The 16,107-nt window shown below is 40.1% G+C and overlaps 2 protein-coding genes across 3 annotated transcripts in view; one reads left to right on the plus strand and one right to left on the minus strand.

The window, feature by feature from the left end:
* Window positions 1-1,200: 1,200 nt before the first annotated feature.
* Window positions 1,201-2,704, minus strand: KLLN (killin, p53 regulated DNA replication inhibitor). The gene is made up of 2 exons (XM_027960657.2): window positions 2,624-2,704; window positions 1,201-2,147 (listed from the first exon to the last, which is right to left on the minus strand). Exons 1-2 carry the CDS (start codon window positions 2,702-2,704, stop codon window positions 1,608-1,610), a joined length of 621 nt encoding a protein of 206 aa, XP_027816458.1. The 3' UTR covers window positions 1,201-1,607.
* Window positions 2,705-3,351: 647 nt separating this feature from the next.
* The window catches only part of PTEN (phosphatase and tensin homolog), a 101,964-nt gene continuing 89,208 nt past the window's right edge, over window positions 3,352-16,107 (plus strand). The window contains exon 1 of one of the 2 annotated variants that reach the window (XM_027960248.3): window positions 3,352-4,257. In XM_027960248.3, coding sequence (XP_027816049.1) covers window positions 4,179-4,257 — 79 coding nt within the window. In that variant the 5' untranslated portion in view covers window positions 3,352-4,178. The remainder of the gene's footprint in view (window positions 4,258-16,107) is intronic. The other variant, XM_042238662.2, reaches the window with a different exon arrangement.

Genomic DNA, 16,107 nt, shown 5'->3' on the forward strand with positions numbered 1-16,107 from the left:
GGTGGTCCTTAAACTCACCATGAAGATGAGTAGAGGGACCTGATGTTTAGAGTAGCAGCAAAACTCATTTTCCAGTTTCTTCCTTCAGCAGATAGAAGTGCTTGTGGGCCAGTCTCATATTCCAGCACATTAGTGCTGGTGATGTACACCCTCTCTGCTCCAGAATAGCTCTGTGCCACAGCAAGGAAAAGGATTCTTTCCTCATACCTAACACCCAACAGGGCAGGACTGAATCCACTTTCTTCCCAGGGAGTGGATTTCAGGACTTCTCAGATGCTGTGAGACTCATCTTCACATAGGGAGTGGGTAAGGAAGAGCAGTGCTAATAACTGAACTCTGGAGACAAGATCAGAAACTGGAAAAATAAACATGGGACACTGTACCCCTCTATAATCACTTGCCTTCATTTAACTTTATCTTCATTTTCCCTTTCCTCATCAAGCAGTAGTTGATAATCAATTGAATGCCACTCTCAGGATCTTGCCATGCAATCTAGTGGAACATCTAAAAATCACGGACTTCTTGTTTTTATTTATAAAATAGAGAAATCTCTGGTTTACATTAGGCTGTGTGGACAGGGCTTTCATCTTTGGAAACCAAATGGAGGCCTTTCTCCTGTTCTTCCTAGGTTGCTCTCCATTTCTTTTTTCACTTGTGGCCCCTCCTTCCCCCAAGCTGACCAGGACCATGCACAAAACCAGGCTTCAATAAATATCAACACTGAAGATTCAGCAGGTGGCTATCTGAGGGACAGCGGAGCCTGGTGGGCTGCCGTCTATGGGGTCGCACAGAGTCGGACACGACTGAAGTGACTTAGCAGCAGTAACAGCAACTCCTGTAGGGCTATCTTAGAAGGATGTTGCATATAAATTCAAAGTTTCATGAAGCCTCAGAGATCTGTTAAGAGCAGTGTAAATATCCCTGGTTTAATTAGTAGTGCTGGAGTTAGGTAATGGTCTGTGGCGTCTAAGCAAGCTCTCTTGAGGTTTCTAGTCTTCAGGGGCTGCCTGCAACTATGATGTGCTCATGTGTCACTTTCTTTGTCATACACTGAGTAAATTCTCTTTAGACCTTCCCTAGCCACATATTCACAATTACTGCAGTACACATGCAAGCTGATCCCATTCTCAAGATCTAAAAAAACTACCAGTGCCTCAACCTGGGTATCAGCTTAAATTCTTTTGGACTCAAATTCTCCTTAAGTTTTACTTCCCAGGGGAAAGAAAGAATTCCTAGGTTGGTATTGATGCCCTCTTTCTCTCCAAGCAGACGGTGGACAACTCATTTTACAGGCCGATCAATGTTGGGGTAAATGCACTCTAGTTCTCAGCGTTTCTGAACCAGCTCTTTCGCGGTTTAGGTCAACCAATCCAAACTGTAAGCAGACTTGACAAGGTTGTTCTGGGCTGAAGGCCATGGACTAGGTTCTCCGACCAGATAAGTCACTTGGCTGAGTCTACAGTAGGTGGGGCGCGCTCATCAGCCCGAAAGTATTGACTGAAAGTTTGTCGCAACGTCGTTGAATTCACGCAGCGGGCTGCTGCAGGAGATACCCTTTTGCCCCGCGAGTACAGCACCAGAAAAGTTACGCCCTAAGGGGCAGGGCGCTAGCGAGAAAGATGCGACAGACCCCTGAAATCTAGTCCCTTCTCCCACGGTTGGGAAGGCAGAGCCAGTGATTCCAGAGCTCGGAGTCTCAGGTTTCGGTCCTCTAGCTTGCTCTGTGGGTAGCGGGCAAAGGGTGCGACCAGCTTGGGAACCCTCGCTCCGAGATCTGTAAGAATCAGCGGCAGCAGCCAAGGTGAGGGAAGGCGGGGGCACGTGCTTGGATGTGGGTGCTTGTGTAACCAGCTCCTCCGGCGCCAGCCCCGACAGCGCTCCAGTAGGAGGCTCGTCTGAGCCTGTTCTTCCACCGAGACCCAGGAGGCTTTGGGGTCCCGCTGCCGGTGCAAGGCGGGAGCACTCTGGGCAAAGGAAGCGAAGCATTTGCCTCTACAGCTATCATATGGGAGTGGGAATTTGGAAAGTTCCCCAACTAGAAGTACACGTGACCTCCTCCTGAAAGTAGTTCCGACTGTGGCCCGCGTATCCCTCCACCTCCTTTTGAACCCTCCTCGGCTCCGCCCACTCACAGGGGCTGCAGCTTCCTACAATCACGTACTTCGCCCTCCCGCGCTGCAACAGGGGTCTGCGGCGCGCACTCCCCAGCTAGGGGGAGCGCAGAACCTGGCTCCGGGGCGATTCACCCAGCGAGGTTTTCACAGCGGTCCAAAAGGGGCGGGTCGAGGAGCCTCTAAGGATCGAGCTTGAATTGGAGTGGTGAACTCAGCTGGAAACCCCAGGGGAGAGATTCTCGGCTCTCCAGGGGGAATGCAGGGCGCATTCCCTCTTTGGGGATCCGCTTTCAGCCCACCTGGACAGTTGCCTTTGGGGATCTAGAAATTCAGGGGCGATGTGCTCACACTCAGCGCGCTCTGCTAGGAGCTTTCATTTTTAGGGCAAATGAATCGAGTAGCCGGGGGAGCGGGAGGTGGGGCGGTGAGAGGGAGCCGGGTGAGGTGATACACACTGGAGACACAATAGGGGGTTGTTCTTTGTACTAAGACTGACACCTTGAGGACACGGGCGGGGATGGGTGGAGAGGTGGGACTTCTCGGCGGAGGCTCCTGCAGTCAAATCCCCGCGAACGCTTATGATCCGACATCGGTACAAAAGCAGAGGAAGGCTGCCGGCCGTGCCGGGGAAGTCTGGGCGTGGGGGGAAGGGTGTCCTCGCTGCACGGGCTGTCCCTGCGTTTCCCTGAACACTGACCAGCGCGGTCACCTGGTCTTTTCCACCTGTGCGCAGGTAGTCTCACCCTCAAGTCAGTGAGACAGATGAATAAACCTGCTTCAACCTTCACCGCGCTCCTTCCCTCCCCCCGCTGCCCGCCCCCGCCTGCCCACCTTCGCAATAGTTTACCCTGCCTCCGGCTGGGCACCGGCCGTGGCTCAGCTCGTTCCCCCCACCCTGCGTTGCTGCAGAAGAAGCCGCGGCAAGTGCAGTTACAGGCGGGCGCCTCGCAACAAGCCCGATCTAGCACTAGGCAGTCATACTGGGCATGCTCAGTGCGCCTGCAGGTTGGGGACCCGGAGCTGCACCTTCTGCCGCCTCCCTACAGTCTCGGCCCTGCCCTTCCCTCCCTTGGCGCGGTCGGGTACGCCTCCCTCCTCCCCTCGGGCTCCCGAGGCGCCCGGACTCCCGGCGCGGCGGCGGCGGAGGGGGCGGGCAGGCCGGCGGGCGGTGATGTGGCGGGACTCTTTGTGCACTGCGGCAGGATACGCGCTCGGGCGCCGGGACGCGGCTGCGCTCAGATCTCTCCTCTCGGAAGCTGCAGCCATGATGGAAGTTTGAGAGTTGAGCCGCTGCGAGGCGAGGCCGGGCTCAGGCGAGGGAGATGAGAGACGGCGGCGGCCGCAGCCCAGAGCCCCTCTCAGCGCCTGTGAGCAGCCGCGGGGGCAGCGCCCTCGGGGAGCCGGCCGGCCGGCGGCGGCGGCAGCGGCGGCGTTTCTCGCCCCCTCTTCGTCTTTTCTAACCGTGCAGCCTCTTTCTCGGCTTCTCCTGAAAGGGAAGGTGGAAGCCGTGGGCTCGGGCGGGAGCCGGCTGAGGCGCGGCGGCGGCACCTCCCGCTCCTGGAGCGGGGGGGAGAAGCGGCGGCGGCGGCGGCCGCAGCTCCGGGGAGGGGGTCGGAGTCGCCTGTCACCATTTCCAGGGCTGGGAACGCCGGAGAGTTGGTCTCTCCCCTTCTACTGCCTCCAACACGGCGGCGGCGGCGGCGGCACATCCAGGGACCCGGGCCGGTTTTAAACCTCCCCTCCGCCGCCGCCGCACCCCCCCTGGCCCGGGCTCCGGAGGCCGCCGGAGGAGGCAGCCGTTCCGAGGATTATTCTTCTCCCCATTCCGCTGCCGCCGCTGCCAGACCCCTGGCTGCTGAGGAGAAGCAGGCCCAGTCGCTGCAACCATCCAGCAGCCGCCGCAGCAGCCATTACCCGGCTGCGGTCCAGAGCCAAGCGGCAGCAGAGCGAGGGGCATCAGCCACCGCCAAGTCCAGAGCCATTTCCATCCTGCAGAAGAAGCCCCGCCACCAGCAGCTTCTGCCATCTCTCTCCTCCTTTTTCTTCAGCCACAGGCTCCCAGACATGACAGCCATCATCAAAGAGATCGTTAGCAGAAACAAAAGGAGATATCAAGAGGATGGATTCGACTTAGACTTGACCTGTATCCATTTCTGTGGCTGCTGCTCCTCTTTGCCTTTCTGTCACTCTCTCTGATAACGTGGGAATAGACGGATGCGAAAAAATGTCCATAGTGCGGGTGACATTTAACCCCGGTCGGGTTTCTAGATGTGTATTTTGTGTCTCTTTTGAATGCATTCCGCCTAGGGTGTGTTCGGCTAGACGGAACTCTTGCCTGGTTGCAAGTGACAAGGCACCGATGGGTCTCTTTCTAAGGGCTATTGTCCGCAGAATCCAGTACACTGTTAGTGGATTAGTGAGCTCGGTAATCCGGTCTACTAAATGAACAGAAAAGTAGGTGCTTTGAGCTTGAGCATATTTCGATTAAATCTTGGCTTTAGGCCCTAGATCAAGGGTATAGATCAGATTAAAAGGAAAATTAGTGTTGCACGTACGGCTTATTGCATCAGAATCATGCAGTGATTGTTTTTAGTTTCCTGGGTTGCATTGATAGATTCTTTTAAAATGTGAGTTGTGAACTGATTTGCATAACTTTAGAGAGAATCATTTTAGCATATATGGTGCTCATTTGAAGGCAAAAGTAGGTTTATGTGTTAAAACTAAGTTAATTACAACTTTGAACCGCGTTTAGAAGTTTAGCAGTTTGAAATCAATAGTCTTTGATACTTCTCAAAGACGCTGACTAGATTTTGTTAAATTTGCTTTTTTATTTTTATGGTCTCTTTAAGATGATGGAGAATAGGACATGAGATGTACAGTTCAGTAGCATTGTAGATTCAGTGCTCTTCTGACAGGTAATAGAATGGAGATTGAGTGGTTTTTGATCTCAGATGATAATGTTATGTAGGTTCAAGGGTATTGTGTGTAGCAAATGGTGATTGCAGAGATTAAACTTCAGTTTCACTTAAAATTTAAGTATTGATTGTGATACTTGAATTGATACTCAGCTTTATTTAGGTTTCAGGTCCTGTGACACCTTTGGGTATCCGTTAATTTTACTCTGACTTGTGTAGAACATCAAATATAATTTACCAGCTGATAACCAGAAATGCTGGCAAGAGTGGATTTACTCCATCTTTGGATTGTAGGTGTGTTCGCTTTTTTCATATGGTGTATTAAATTTACTGAGTCAGCTTGTTGAATAAGACAGAAACCCAAGAATTTCATTGGGGTACAGTTGGCTGTCTGAAAGTTAGGCTTTTGTATTTCAAAAGATAGTGGTTATTGAAAGGCATGAATCTTCGCAGTTTCAGGTATAATGAACAAATTTTGATCAAGGATAGGAGGTAGAGCCCTCCTTTTTGGCAGAATGGGAAATATGTTAGGAATTGAGAGTCACTGGTAGGCCAGTGTATAAGGCATGAAAAATAGGATTAAGTTATTGGTCTGAGGTGACTGAAGCATTTTATTAAGGTTTCTATTAAAGACAAAAAAATTTGGTGATATGAATTGTAGCAGTGGACAGTACTTAGTTAAAACTAAGCAGTTGTGTAGGTGTTAATAGAGTATACTAAAAAAAAAATGGTTCCTTAGCAAGTATCACCAAACATTTTGCCTAATAGTAGAGTGACACTGAAGTGCCTGTATCTCTAGCTAAAATCTATGGGGAAGATATTTTTGAAGAAAAATGTTACATACATGAGGAGGTTTTCTTTCTTTGCATTATATATCTGCACATACATATATACATACATAGTATTTGCAGCTGATTTTGCCCAAGTTTCTGATATGAAGTGAAGGTAAAAGTTACTGAAGAAGTAGCTTTACCACACACATAACTTAAGTTTTCTGTTAAGTTTAAAAATAGTATTTTAAAAGAATATTTGGACATTTTGGAGTTGCATTAATTGAAAAAGTACTAAAACAGCTTGACCTGTTTGCCCAGAAGATAATCATGAAAAATACTTAAACTTGGTTCTTCTCATTTGTAACCTATTTCAGAAGTAGTCTATTGGTGTGACTTGACAGTCATCTAGATGTATAGGACCAAATTAATTAAACGTTTAACTTTTTAAAGTAAACCCCCATTCAAAAAATTTTCTAGAATGCTGTTTGTTTGGCAGATTGCTTTTAGTATTCAGAGTATGTTTATGCTATTTTTGCATAAAAATGGTGTTTTTGCTATTTTTGATTTAAAATTAACAGAGTTATAAGACTATCATTATTCTACCAGGTTTTTATATGTGAGCAGTGCGGCGATTAGCCATTTCTCCTTTGATTTCAGGGTGCGTGCCTCTGTGTGTGAAATTTATGTGACTTACAACTTTCTCTAAAACTGTCCTTTTAGTTATGGTATGCATAGAAAGCATTATCATATATTGCATCAAATGACTAATAACACTTAATTTCTAGAGTTGTGGTTTTATTGAGCCAAATGTTGATATGAAAAAAAATCATGTTAGGAAAGTCAGTAAAGGGTTTGCCTTTTTGATAGTTGCACTTCCAATAATTTTGATACACTAAGGCTCTGGTTTGCTTGGTTTCACTTCAGTGTTTTGTGTTTGTGGTGGGGGAAAAATTAAAATGGCCATTGAAGGCTTTTTCTCTGACAAGTTGTAGTATCTATTTCAACAGTTAGCCTTCTCAAAGTTCAGTTCTTTAATGAAAGTAGTGATTGGAGTATTTTTATAGAAGTCAGTAATGAAGTGACTTCCTTAAAGGAAAATTGAGGACTATGGTGGTTTTTTTTTTTTTTTGCAAAATTGAATTATTCTAAAAATAATTTGTTGGTTGGGGTTTATCCTTAATATTAGTCTGAAAAGTAGTACTGAACATGAGACTATAAAAAATTCATTGTTTTTAGATTTCATGGACACTTTAGGCTTCTATTGAATTTTAATTGTTTGATAAGTTTGCATCTTTTCAAATAATTAATGTTCGTAGGGGAAACTTTTTAATTCATAGAGAGTATAGTGACTGTTGAAGTTAGCTGTTATCTTTTAAGATTAGTGATTACTGAAATGACTGTATAGTGAAGATTTTTTTTAAAAAAGATTCTACTCAAAAGTTTTTATTTTACACTTTTTATATCAGTTAAGTTGTATCTCTTTCCTGTACAAAATGACTGGGCCACCTAATTGTTACAGGATAATCTACAAACTTCATTTTCATAAAGCGTACTAAAGAATAAAGCACATCTGAGAAATTTACGGTTTATGTAATTCTTAATGTAAGGAAAAAGGAATTTATTGCTGTTCATTGTAAAAGTTTTCACTATAGTATAGTAGTCATCAGTGCAGATTTAACATTGTTTATGATACACTAAAGAAATAGTAAATATAAAATATGGTGAGACATAACCACGTTAATTTAAAATATAGTTTTAGAGAGATAGTAAAGAAAGATGCATTTGTATATATTACCTTTTAGAATTTTAACAACATTGAAGGTAGCTGGTGATATTTTAATTTTTGTGTGGTATAGTATAGTATCTCCTTTTTTCCATAGACCACGAAAAAAACAATGCAGACCTCTTAAAGTCACAAAATACTTTTTGGAAGTCTGATTTTCAGATGTCCTCATTTTGAGATTTGCCCCATTTGCTATTTGTTCATGTGGTGATAGCTTAATACTTTTTAATTTTTAAGCCACTTAAGTAATCATTTCAGTGACTTTTAATGTAAGAGTATTTATTATGGGAAAATCAGTTCACAAAATTTCTACATTAAATCAGTCTCAGACATTCTATTTTTAAATTTTTACCTCAACCTTTCTAGTAAGACAGCAGCATAGGAAATGTTTTTATATTAATATTGTATGTGAAATTAGTTTGTAAAAAGAACTTTAGAAGTTTGCACGTTTATGACAGTTTTTCACTTAACTTGAAATGTTAGGCCTTGGCTGTGCTATTAAGAGGTTAGCTTTCAGAAAAATGTTGCTAATGATAATGAAGGAAATGTATTTGGTATACTTTTTTTCCTGTAGACACTCTTTGTTCCGAAGTTCTATTTGTATTTCATAGAACTGTCACTCTTTTCTCCTCTCTTTTTTTGTTAGATAAACATGATTTTAAGTAAAGTCAATATTCTTATGTGGTCTGATTTCTGTTAGGATTTATTCTAAGGATAGTGGCTTAAGATGTATCAGACTGTGAGATTGGGGTCAGAAATTATTTCAGTAAATATTCAGTTTTACTTAAAATACTTAGGAAAGGTGAAATCAGTATATTGGATTTGACTGTTCACCTACTATTCCCTACTTTTTGGAATTTTTTCATTGGCTACAGAAAAGCTATTAGCAGTTTGGTACTTTTAAAATAATTTGCATTGGAATTAAAAAGACTGTTGGAAAAACACTGATTTAAGAAGAATAAACATAACTTAGGGGTGAATGAATTTCGTCTGGAAAGTTTCAATTTAGTTCAGTATAGTTAAGGCAGATTCACTTCATTTGCAACAGTTTGCATTCAGAGATGAGTGGACATCTTCAGGGTATTAGGTGTGTGCTTATTGGTCCTTTTGGCAGATTTGGATACTATGGCAATACCTTCCAGCAGAAAATTATTCTTAACCTGTATGTAGTGTGGGAAAAAAGACTATTTATATATCATACTTTAAGTTGTTACACACTTAGTGATTATAGTAGTCATCACTTCAGCTATGGACAGTGAATCTAACTTAAAAGTGTTTGAATACTTTTATGTATGTGAATACAAAGTTAGGCAATCATAGTAATATTTCTAAAAGTTGAATTTCTCATTAAAGAATTCACCTAGTGGGATGGTTTTATAAGTTTTAAATAAGGTTAAATCTGTTTTAAATTACATTAAAATATTGAGTATGAGTTATTTCCACACATTGTTTGTACATTGTTTCATTTTAGATTTTAAGGTGGCAGTGTAGGCTCTGGAACCGACACTGCCTGTGTTGGAATCCTGACTCTGACACTTAGTAGCTGAATGACTGTGTGTAGGTTGCTTAACTTTTCTCAATCTGTATTATTTGTGAAATTGGGATAATGGTACCCACCCATATAATGTTTATTTTGAAGAATAAATGAGATAAGTAATGGCATAGAACTTGCCACCTTGTAAATATTTAAATGGGCACTGCTGCTGTTAAAAATTATAATTCCAGGTTACCCGTGTATGAGAAATTATTTGTCTTTTCATGTATGGGAGGAGCAGTGATTTTAACTGAATTTCCTCAGTTTTGGATATGTTGCCATATAAATTGGTTCATGCTATGAGTATTTTTTAAAATAGGAGTATTCCTTTAGGAGCTCTGAGTATAAAATGTCTGATTTTGCTGTTTCATCACAAGTAGCTTGACCCTCTGCTGCCTCATACTATGGAAGCATTAATCATACTAATCAAAGACTCTTTGCTTTAAATACTAAGGTATGATGAAAACTTCCTCTATATGAAGTAGAAAAATAAAATTTCATTATAACATTAAAAATTTGTTAAAATATTAAATTTTCTTTAGCGTTAAAGACAGGTCAACTAAAATATCAAAAATTTATTCGCAGAATAATCTCTGTCTCAAAACATTATATGATACAACAGTTACATAAACTATCATTGAAGGCACTGTAACATTTTAAGTTCAGATTTTTGGAGTCATGCAGCTTTGAACGCCAAGTTACATTTATTACATTATTATTTGCACTTAAAATAATCTGGCAGTGCATTAATATGGGAGTTATATTTAGGTTAAACCTTTGTATTATTTCCCATTTTCACTTTTGATCCAGTTTTAGGCCCTAGAAATGGGAAGAACTAAAAGATTTTTTTCTTAATTTATTCTTACCAGGTGTGGGGAAAATGGAATAAGCTTGAGACCTGCCTATTAGAGGCCATTCGTTTCTTGTGTATAGTGATCAGTCTTTTTTTTCTTTCCCTGTTCGGGACTCCTTGCTGTGTCACAGTGCCCTCAGTACTGAAGCACTTGATTACCAGGGAGGTTTTTGTTTTTTCCTTATTTGTTTTGTATTACAAAATGAATTGTGCTGTCTAATTATGTATGCAACTATCTGATTACATGATTTCTACATGTTTTGTTATATGTTAGGTAAACCAGCTGTATTTTTGGTCCAAGTCTAGGTTGCAGAATTGAACTGTGCATTTTGACAACTTCTAGGAAAACTTAATTGTCTACAATTCCCTCGCTTCTCTGTATTGTGTTACATGCACCTAAATTTTGTTTTATATCACTACCCCAAACATACAGTTGATTTATTAGTGTTATTAAAGCCCTTCAGAATAGCTTTCAGTTTTATTTCTTTTGCTTTTTGTAGGTTTTTAGGCTGAGTAGAATAAGGTTCTCACTTCTTTAGTATTAATTACTAATTAATTGACTAAATTATTAAATCATTAATAATTTAATAACCAAATTAAATATTAACTAGTGTTAATTGCATTCTGCTAATTTTATATATTTAGTATTTTTGATCTTTTAAGGAAGATGTAATTATTTAAGGTGTTGTAAATTGGTTGTGATTTGAAGCAGGTAGTCCTTACATCAGATATATATGGTTTTTTTCCTAAATTTAAAAAAAAATCTTGGCTGTTCTGGGTCTTTGTTGCAGTGATTGGGCTTTCTCTGGTTGTGGCCCACGGGCTTCCTTGTTGTGGAGCCCAGGCTCTAAAGCACATGGGCTTAGGAATTGTGGTGCATGGATTCTCTAGTTGTGCACACGGGCTCTCGTGTGGCACGCAGGCTTAGTTGCCCTGCGGCACGTATGACCTTAATTTCCTGGCCAGGAATTGAGCCTTTGTCTCCTGCGTTGGAAGATGAGTTCTTAACTATTGGACCACCAGGGAAGTCCCGAATCAGATATATTCTTAAAGTGATTTATAAGTACAGCATACATGTTGAATTGCAAACAAGTCCTTGTTTTAAATATATATATATTTTTTCTTTTCATTTAAAATTCTTTTGCTGTCATGAATTTAGTGAGACACTTCTGTTTGAGTATTGTATTTATTTGGAACTTACTGGAGATTAAATAAATAGAATGGAAATCTTTATTCTACGTTTAAAATGAAGTTTGGGGAATGTTACCACGCTTGATATTTTTTAGGTATTATTTTTAAAATATGTATTTATCAGTGACTTTGAATCTATCAGAGTTAAAGTGAAATGTGTAGACTTTTTTTCTTTTATTATGTGAAAATAATACTTTGTCAGGCTTAACTTAGCTTTGTTGTAAAATTTATTTAACATTTTCACTTTTTCATTTATGAAATATGAGAGATGAAGAAATGAGGACTTAAGCCAGAAGGGATGTTTTTTGAAAAATGAAATAGAATTAGCTAGCATATACCCTGTGTCTTATATTTGTTTTAGCATTTTTCACTAACAAAGCCTTTAATAATTGTTAATACATTTGATTTTGCAAGAAAAAAGGAGCAGCCTAAAATATGGTACAAGCATTACTTTTCCTCATTTTTTAATACAGGAATTGTAGCTCCAAAAAAAAAAAAAAAAAAAATCAGTAACTTGTTAAAGGCTACCAGAAGATTAAGTCCAAAGAGGGTGCTGGGTTTTTAGGCACCTGATGATGCAGAATTTTTCCCGTTACGTACATCAGTGGTTCTCAAACTTTAGATGGGCATGTAAAAAACTTGCAAGACTTAAGTCATAGATTACTTGCCCCACCTCCAGAGTTTCAGATTCGTTAACATCTGAGTTGGGGCCTGGGAATTTATATTTCATTAAGTTCCCAGACGATACTGATGATGGTAGTCTGGGGATCACACTTCGTGAACCACTGTATTACATTATCTCCTGTCAGTTCAGTTCAGTTCAGTTGCTCAGTCGCGTCCGACTCTGCGACCCCATGGACTGCAGCTCACCAGGCCTCCTTGTGCTCCTGGAGTTTACTCAAACTCATGTCCATTGAGTCGGTGATGCCATCCAATCATCTCATCCTCTGTTGTCCCCTTCTCCTCCCGCCTTCAATCTTTCCCAGCATCAGGGGAATCTCCTGTCAAGCAAATCCTTAATATGTTACCTCCTTTAGTTTAATAGAATTTACACATACATATCATTTTATTTATAAATACGAAATAGCTCAGATGGCGATTGTTACTCTAATTTTTGCAGATGAAGACAATGAGTTTTACAAAAGCGTAGTGGAATGGAAGGTGTATAGATTTGGAAATTAGCTATATTTAAAGTCTAGCTTAAGTCCTTGCTTGGCTATTTATCAGTTATGTAATAAAAGACAAAATACTTAACCTTGGTGAACCTTGGTTTTCATATCTCTAACGTGGTAAAAACCCTTGTGTGTACTTTTTTTAGGTTGGTTGGAAGAATATATTTTCAGAATATTGGTTGCCAGCTGGGGGTGATCCCCGTCTGCCTTGTCTGGGTATTTGGCAATGTCAGAGACATTTTTGGTGGTCATAGCTTGGGGAAGAGGGGCAAAGGGCGGAAGCTATTGTCATCTGTCTTGGCATAGAGGCAAGGAATGCTGCTAAGCATCCTACAATGCACAGAACAGCCTCATCCACAACAAATAATTGTCTAGCTCAAATTGCTAACATCGCTGAGGTTGAGAAACTCTGATTTAGAGGTTTAAGTGTTTGGTATATAATAAGTATGATATTTTATACAAGTCAGTACCTTTGCCCTTAGGTTGTGGTATTTAAGAAGGTCAAATTGCTAATAAATGATAGAGCTAGGCTTTTAACATCTGTATTTTTTGACTGCTGCTAGGCTAGTATTCTTTTTAAGAAATTTTTCCACAGAAGTTCCCTGGTAACAAAAAAAGGTTTATTTGAAGAAGGCTCATGTGTTACTTGGCTGATTGTGAAAGTGTTGCTTTGAACTTCTGTCAGAAAAGGCTGAAGATATTTTCAAGTTAAGTATATTGCACTATATGAGGTATTCAGAAAGATGTTACATAAAACTTCTCTAAGAGGATGGATATGCTTTATTAAAGCTTTTTTTTTTTTTCATTTTTATATTGCCACTAGTTTTAAAAGTAGTTACGTAATTAGGAGATACTTTACTTACAGGATACTTGTTTTGTGGTGTTCAATGCATTCTTTAATCTTACACTTTTTTAATTCTAAAGCTGCTTTTCTTATAATCAGATGTGGTTACATATGCTGATGTAAAATGGCAAATTTCTGACAAGTTCTAAAAATGTCTTGTTTCTTTCCAGATGAAGAAAGTAGGGCCAGCTAAGGTTCTCTGATGGATGTGTTACATTCTTTCTGAGACCCTAAATTTGCTGTCAGCCCATTGAATAAGTGCTTTACTTATCTACATTTAGAAACTTGCATTAATGTGTGAAGTTTTTAGAGAAAATTGGGACAGAGTTTTAGTTTAGTCCGGAGACGGGAAGATGCCAAGGGAGTAGCTTAGTGGATTCTGAGTTTTGTTTTGTTTTTAGAACAAACATAATTACGAAAGTGTTCTAGGAATAGATTGTTTGCTATGATTATTTTCTTCTGTTCGCTTGATATTACAGTTTGCTTTGCTTGTCAACTTTGCACAGGCAGATGTCAAGGCCTATTTTAAAAATCCTTATGAAATTTAAGTTTTGACTCTTTTGATTCTTTATGAAATTATAGGAGCTAGTCAGAGATACTGATAAATATTTTAAAACCAGGGCTGCTAATCATGTGATAACTTCACATTTAAGAAAAATAAATAGCACTTGTTGCTATAATTTAATTGAATAAATATGGTGTTTATTTCAGGATATGAATAAAAAACTCCATTTTCTTAAGAAAATTTTATAAAAACTACTTAAAGAATTTTATTTCTCTGGAACTTCATGTTTCCATGTTAGCTTTTAGTTTTTGTTGATATCAATCTATTTTAAAATATTATTCATCATAGTGAGCTTAAAGGTGTGTGTGTTTGAACTGCAAGGTGTGTGTGTGTTTGAACTGCAAGGTGTGTGTGTATGTTTGAACTTGAAGGTGTGTGTGTGTTTTAACAACTTCCAAAGCAGCTCATAATTTCGTTAATTATTTTAAATGGCAGAATCACCAGAAATATTTGTTTCTCTGTAGTTACACATTAAACATTTTTCTAATATTTGGCAAATTTTTTTTCCTGTTCTTTTCTGATTTTCCTTACTGTGAATTTAAGATACCCTAAATATTCGAAAAGGCTGTCATTATTTTGATTCACAAGATTATAACCTGTTACACAAAAGTAGCTGAAGTTTAATGTCTAGCAGCTTTTTTTCCCTTACTGTATGATAGGTATTGCATATTTAAAATTTAAGCATATTTTAGTAATATTGAAGTGAGGCAAAATAGAATTTAGCTACTTTTGATCTGTCAAATTTTCTTTTGCTGTGGTAGGAGTATTACTTCTGTTGTGTTGAAAGTGGATACAGAAGTCATTTGATTAAACTATGGCATCATTTTGTGTTAAAGTTATTATAACCCTGTTGCTTTCCTCTCTTTAATTAGAAAGGGTTTGACTTGTCGAGATGTTTCTGTTCCCTAGAGTGGCAGTCCCCAACCTTTTTGGCACCAGGGACTGATTCCATGGAAGATAATTTTTGTATTTGCCAGAATAGGGGAGATGGTTTGGGGATGATTGAAGAACATTGCATTTATTGTGCAGTTTATTTCTGTTATTTATTACAGCGGTTCCACCTCGGATCATCAGGCATTGTATCCCTGAGCTTAGGGACCCCGGCCCTAGAGCATGTTTTGAATGATAGCAATTTATATTTACTTGGTTGCCTTGGTCGTAGTAGTTGGTGAGAGTAATTGATGCAGGTTTGCTGTGTATTTGCATTAATAATTATTAATTTTTGTGATAGTCTATATAAAATTTTATTTTTAACTATCAGTTACAAAAACATGGAAATGAGTTTAACCTTATTAGGTAAATGATTATTCTCAGTGAATTTATTAATTCATGTAGTTAGAACAAAAATATTGAAAAAGAAACACTTTCTCTTTTTTCAACAAAATTACTTTTTAGTGTAACATTTTCCAAATGAGATATAATTGTTTCAATTCCTTTTTGGGGGAGTGTGTATAGTTGCTGAACAGCATTGTGTTTCTGCTCTGTAGCAAAGTGAATCAGCTACACATATCCATATATGCCTGCTTCCTTGGACTTCCTTCCTGCTTAGGTCACCATGGCACACTGAGTAGAATCCTCTGTGCTATGCTACACAGTCAGTTGTCATTAGTTATGGATGTTATACGTAATAGTGTATATGTGCCGATCCCAGGGTCCCAATCTATCCCACCTCCACTTCCCCTTTGGTATTCTTAGGTTTGTCCTCTTTCTCTACCTCTGTGTCTATTTGTGCTTTGCAAATAAGTTCATCTATATCATTTTTCTAAATTCCACATATATGCATTAATGTATAGTATGTGTTTTTCTGACTTGCTTCACTCTGTATGACAATCTCTAGGTCCGTTCAGTCAGTCAGTTCGGTCACTCAGTTGGGTCCGACTCTTTGCGACCCCATGAATTGCAGCACGGCCAGGCCTCCCGGTCTATCACCATCTCCCGGAGTTCACCCAAACTCACGTCCATCAAGTTGGTGATGCCATCCAGCCATCTCATCCTCTGTTGGTCCCCTTTTCCTCCTGCCCCCAATCCCTCCCAGCATCAGAGTCTTTTCCAATGAGTCAACTCTTCGCATGAGGTGGCCAGAGTACTGGAGTTTCAGCTTTAGCATCATTCCTTCCAAAGAACACCCAGGACTGATCTCCTTTAGAATGGACTTGTTGAATCGCCTTGCGGTCCAAGGGATTCTCAAGAGTCTTCAACACCACAGTTCAAAAGCATCAATTCTTTGGCACTCAGCTGCCTTCAGAGTCCAAATCTCACATCCATACCTGACCACTGGAAAAACCATAGCCTTGACTAGATGGACCTTTGTTGGCAAAGTAATGTCTCTGCTTTTGAATATACTATCTAGGTTGGTCATAACT

Source organism: Ovis aries, chromosome 22 (genome assembly GCF_016772045.2).
Source record: "Ovis aries strain OAR_USU_Benz2616 breed Rambouillet chromosome 22, ARS-UI_Ramb_v3.0, whole genome shotgun sequence".
NCBI classification, from domain to species: domain Eukaryota; kingdom Metazoa; phylum Chordata; class Mammalia; order Artiodactyla; family Bovidae; genus Ovis; species Ovis aries.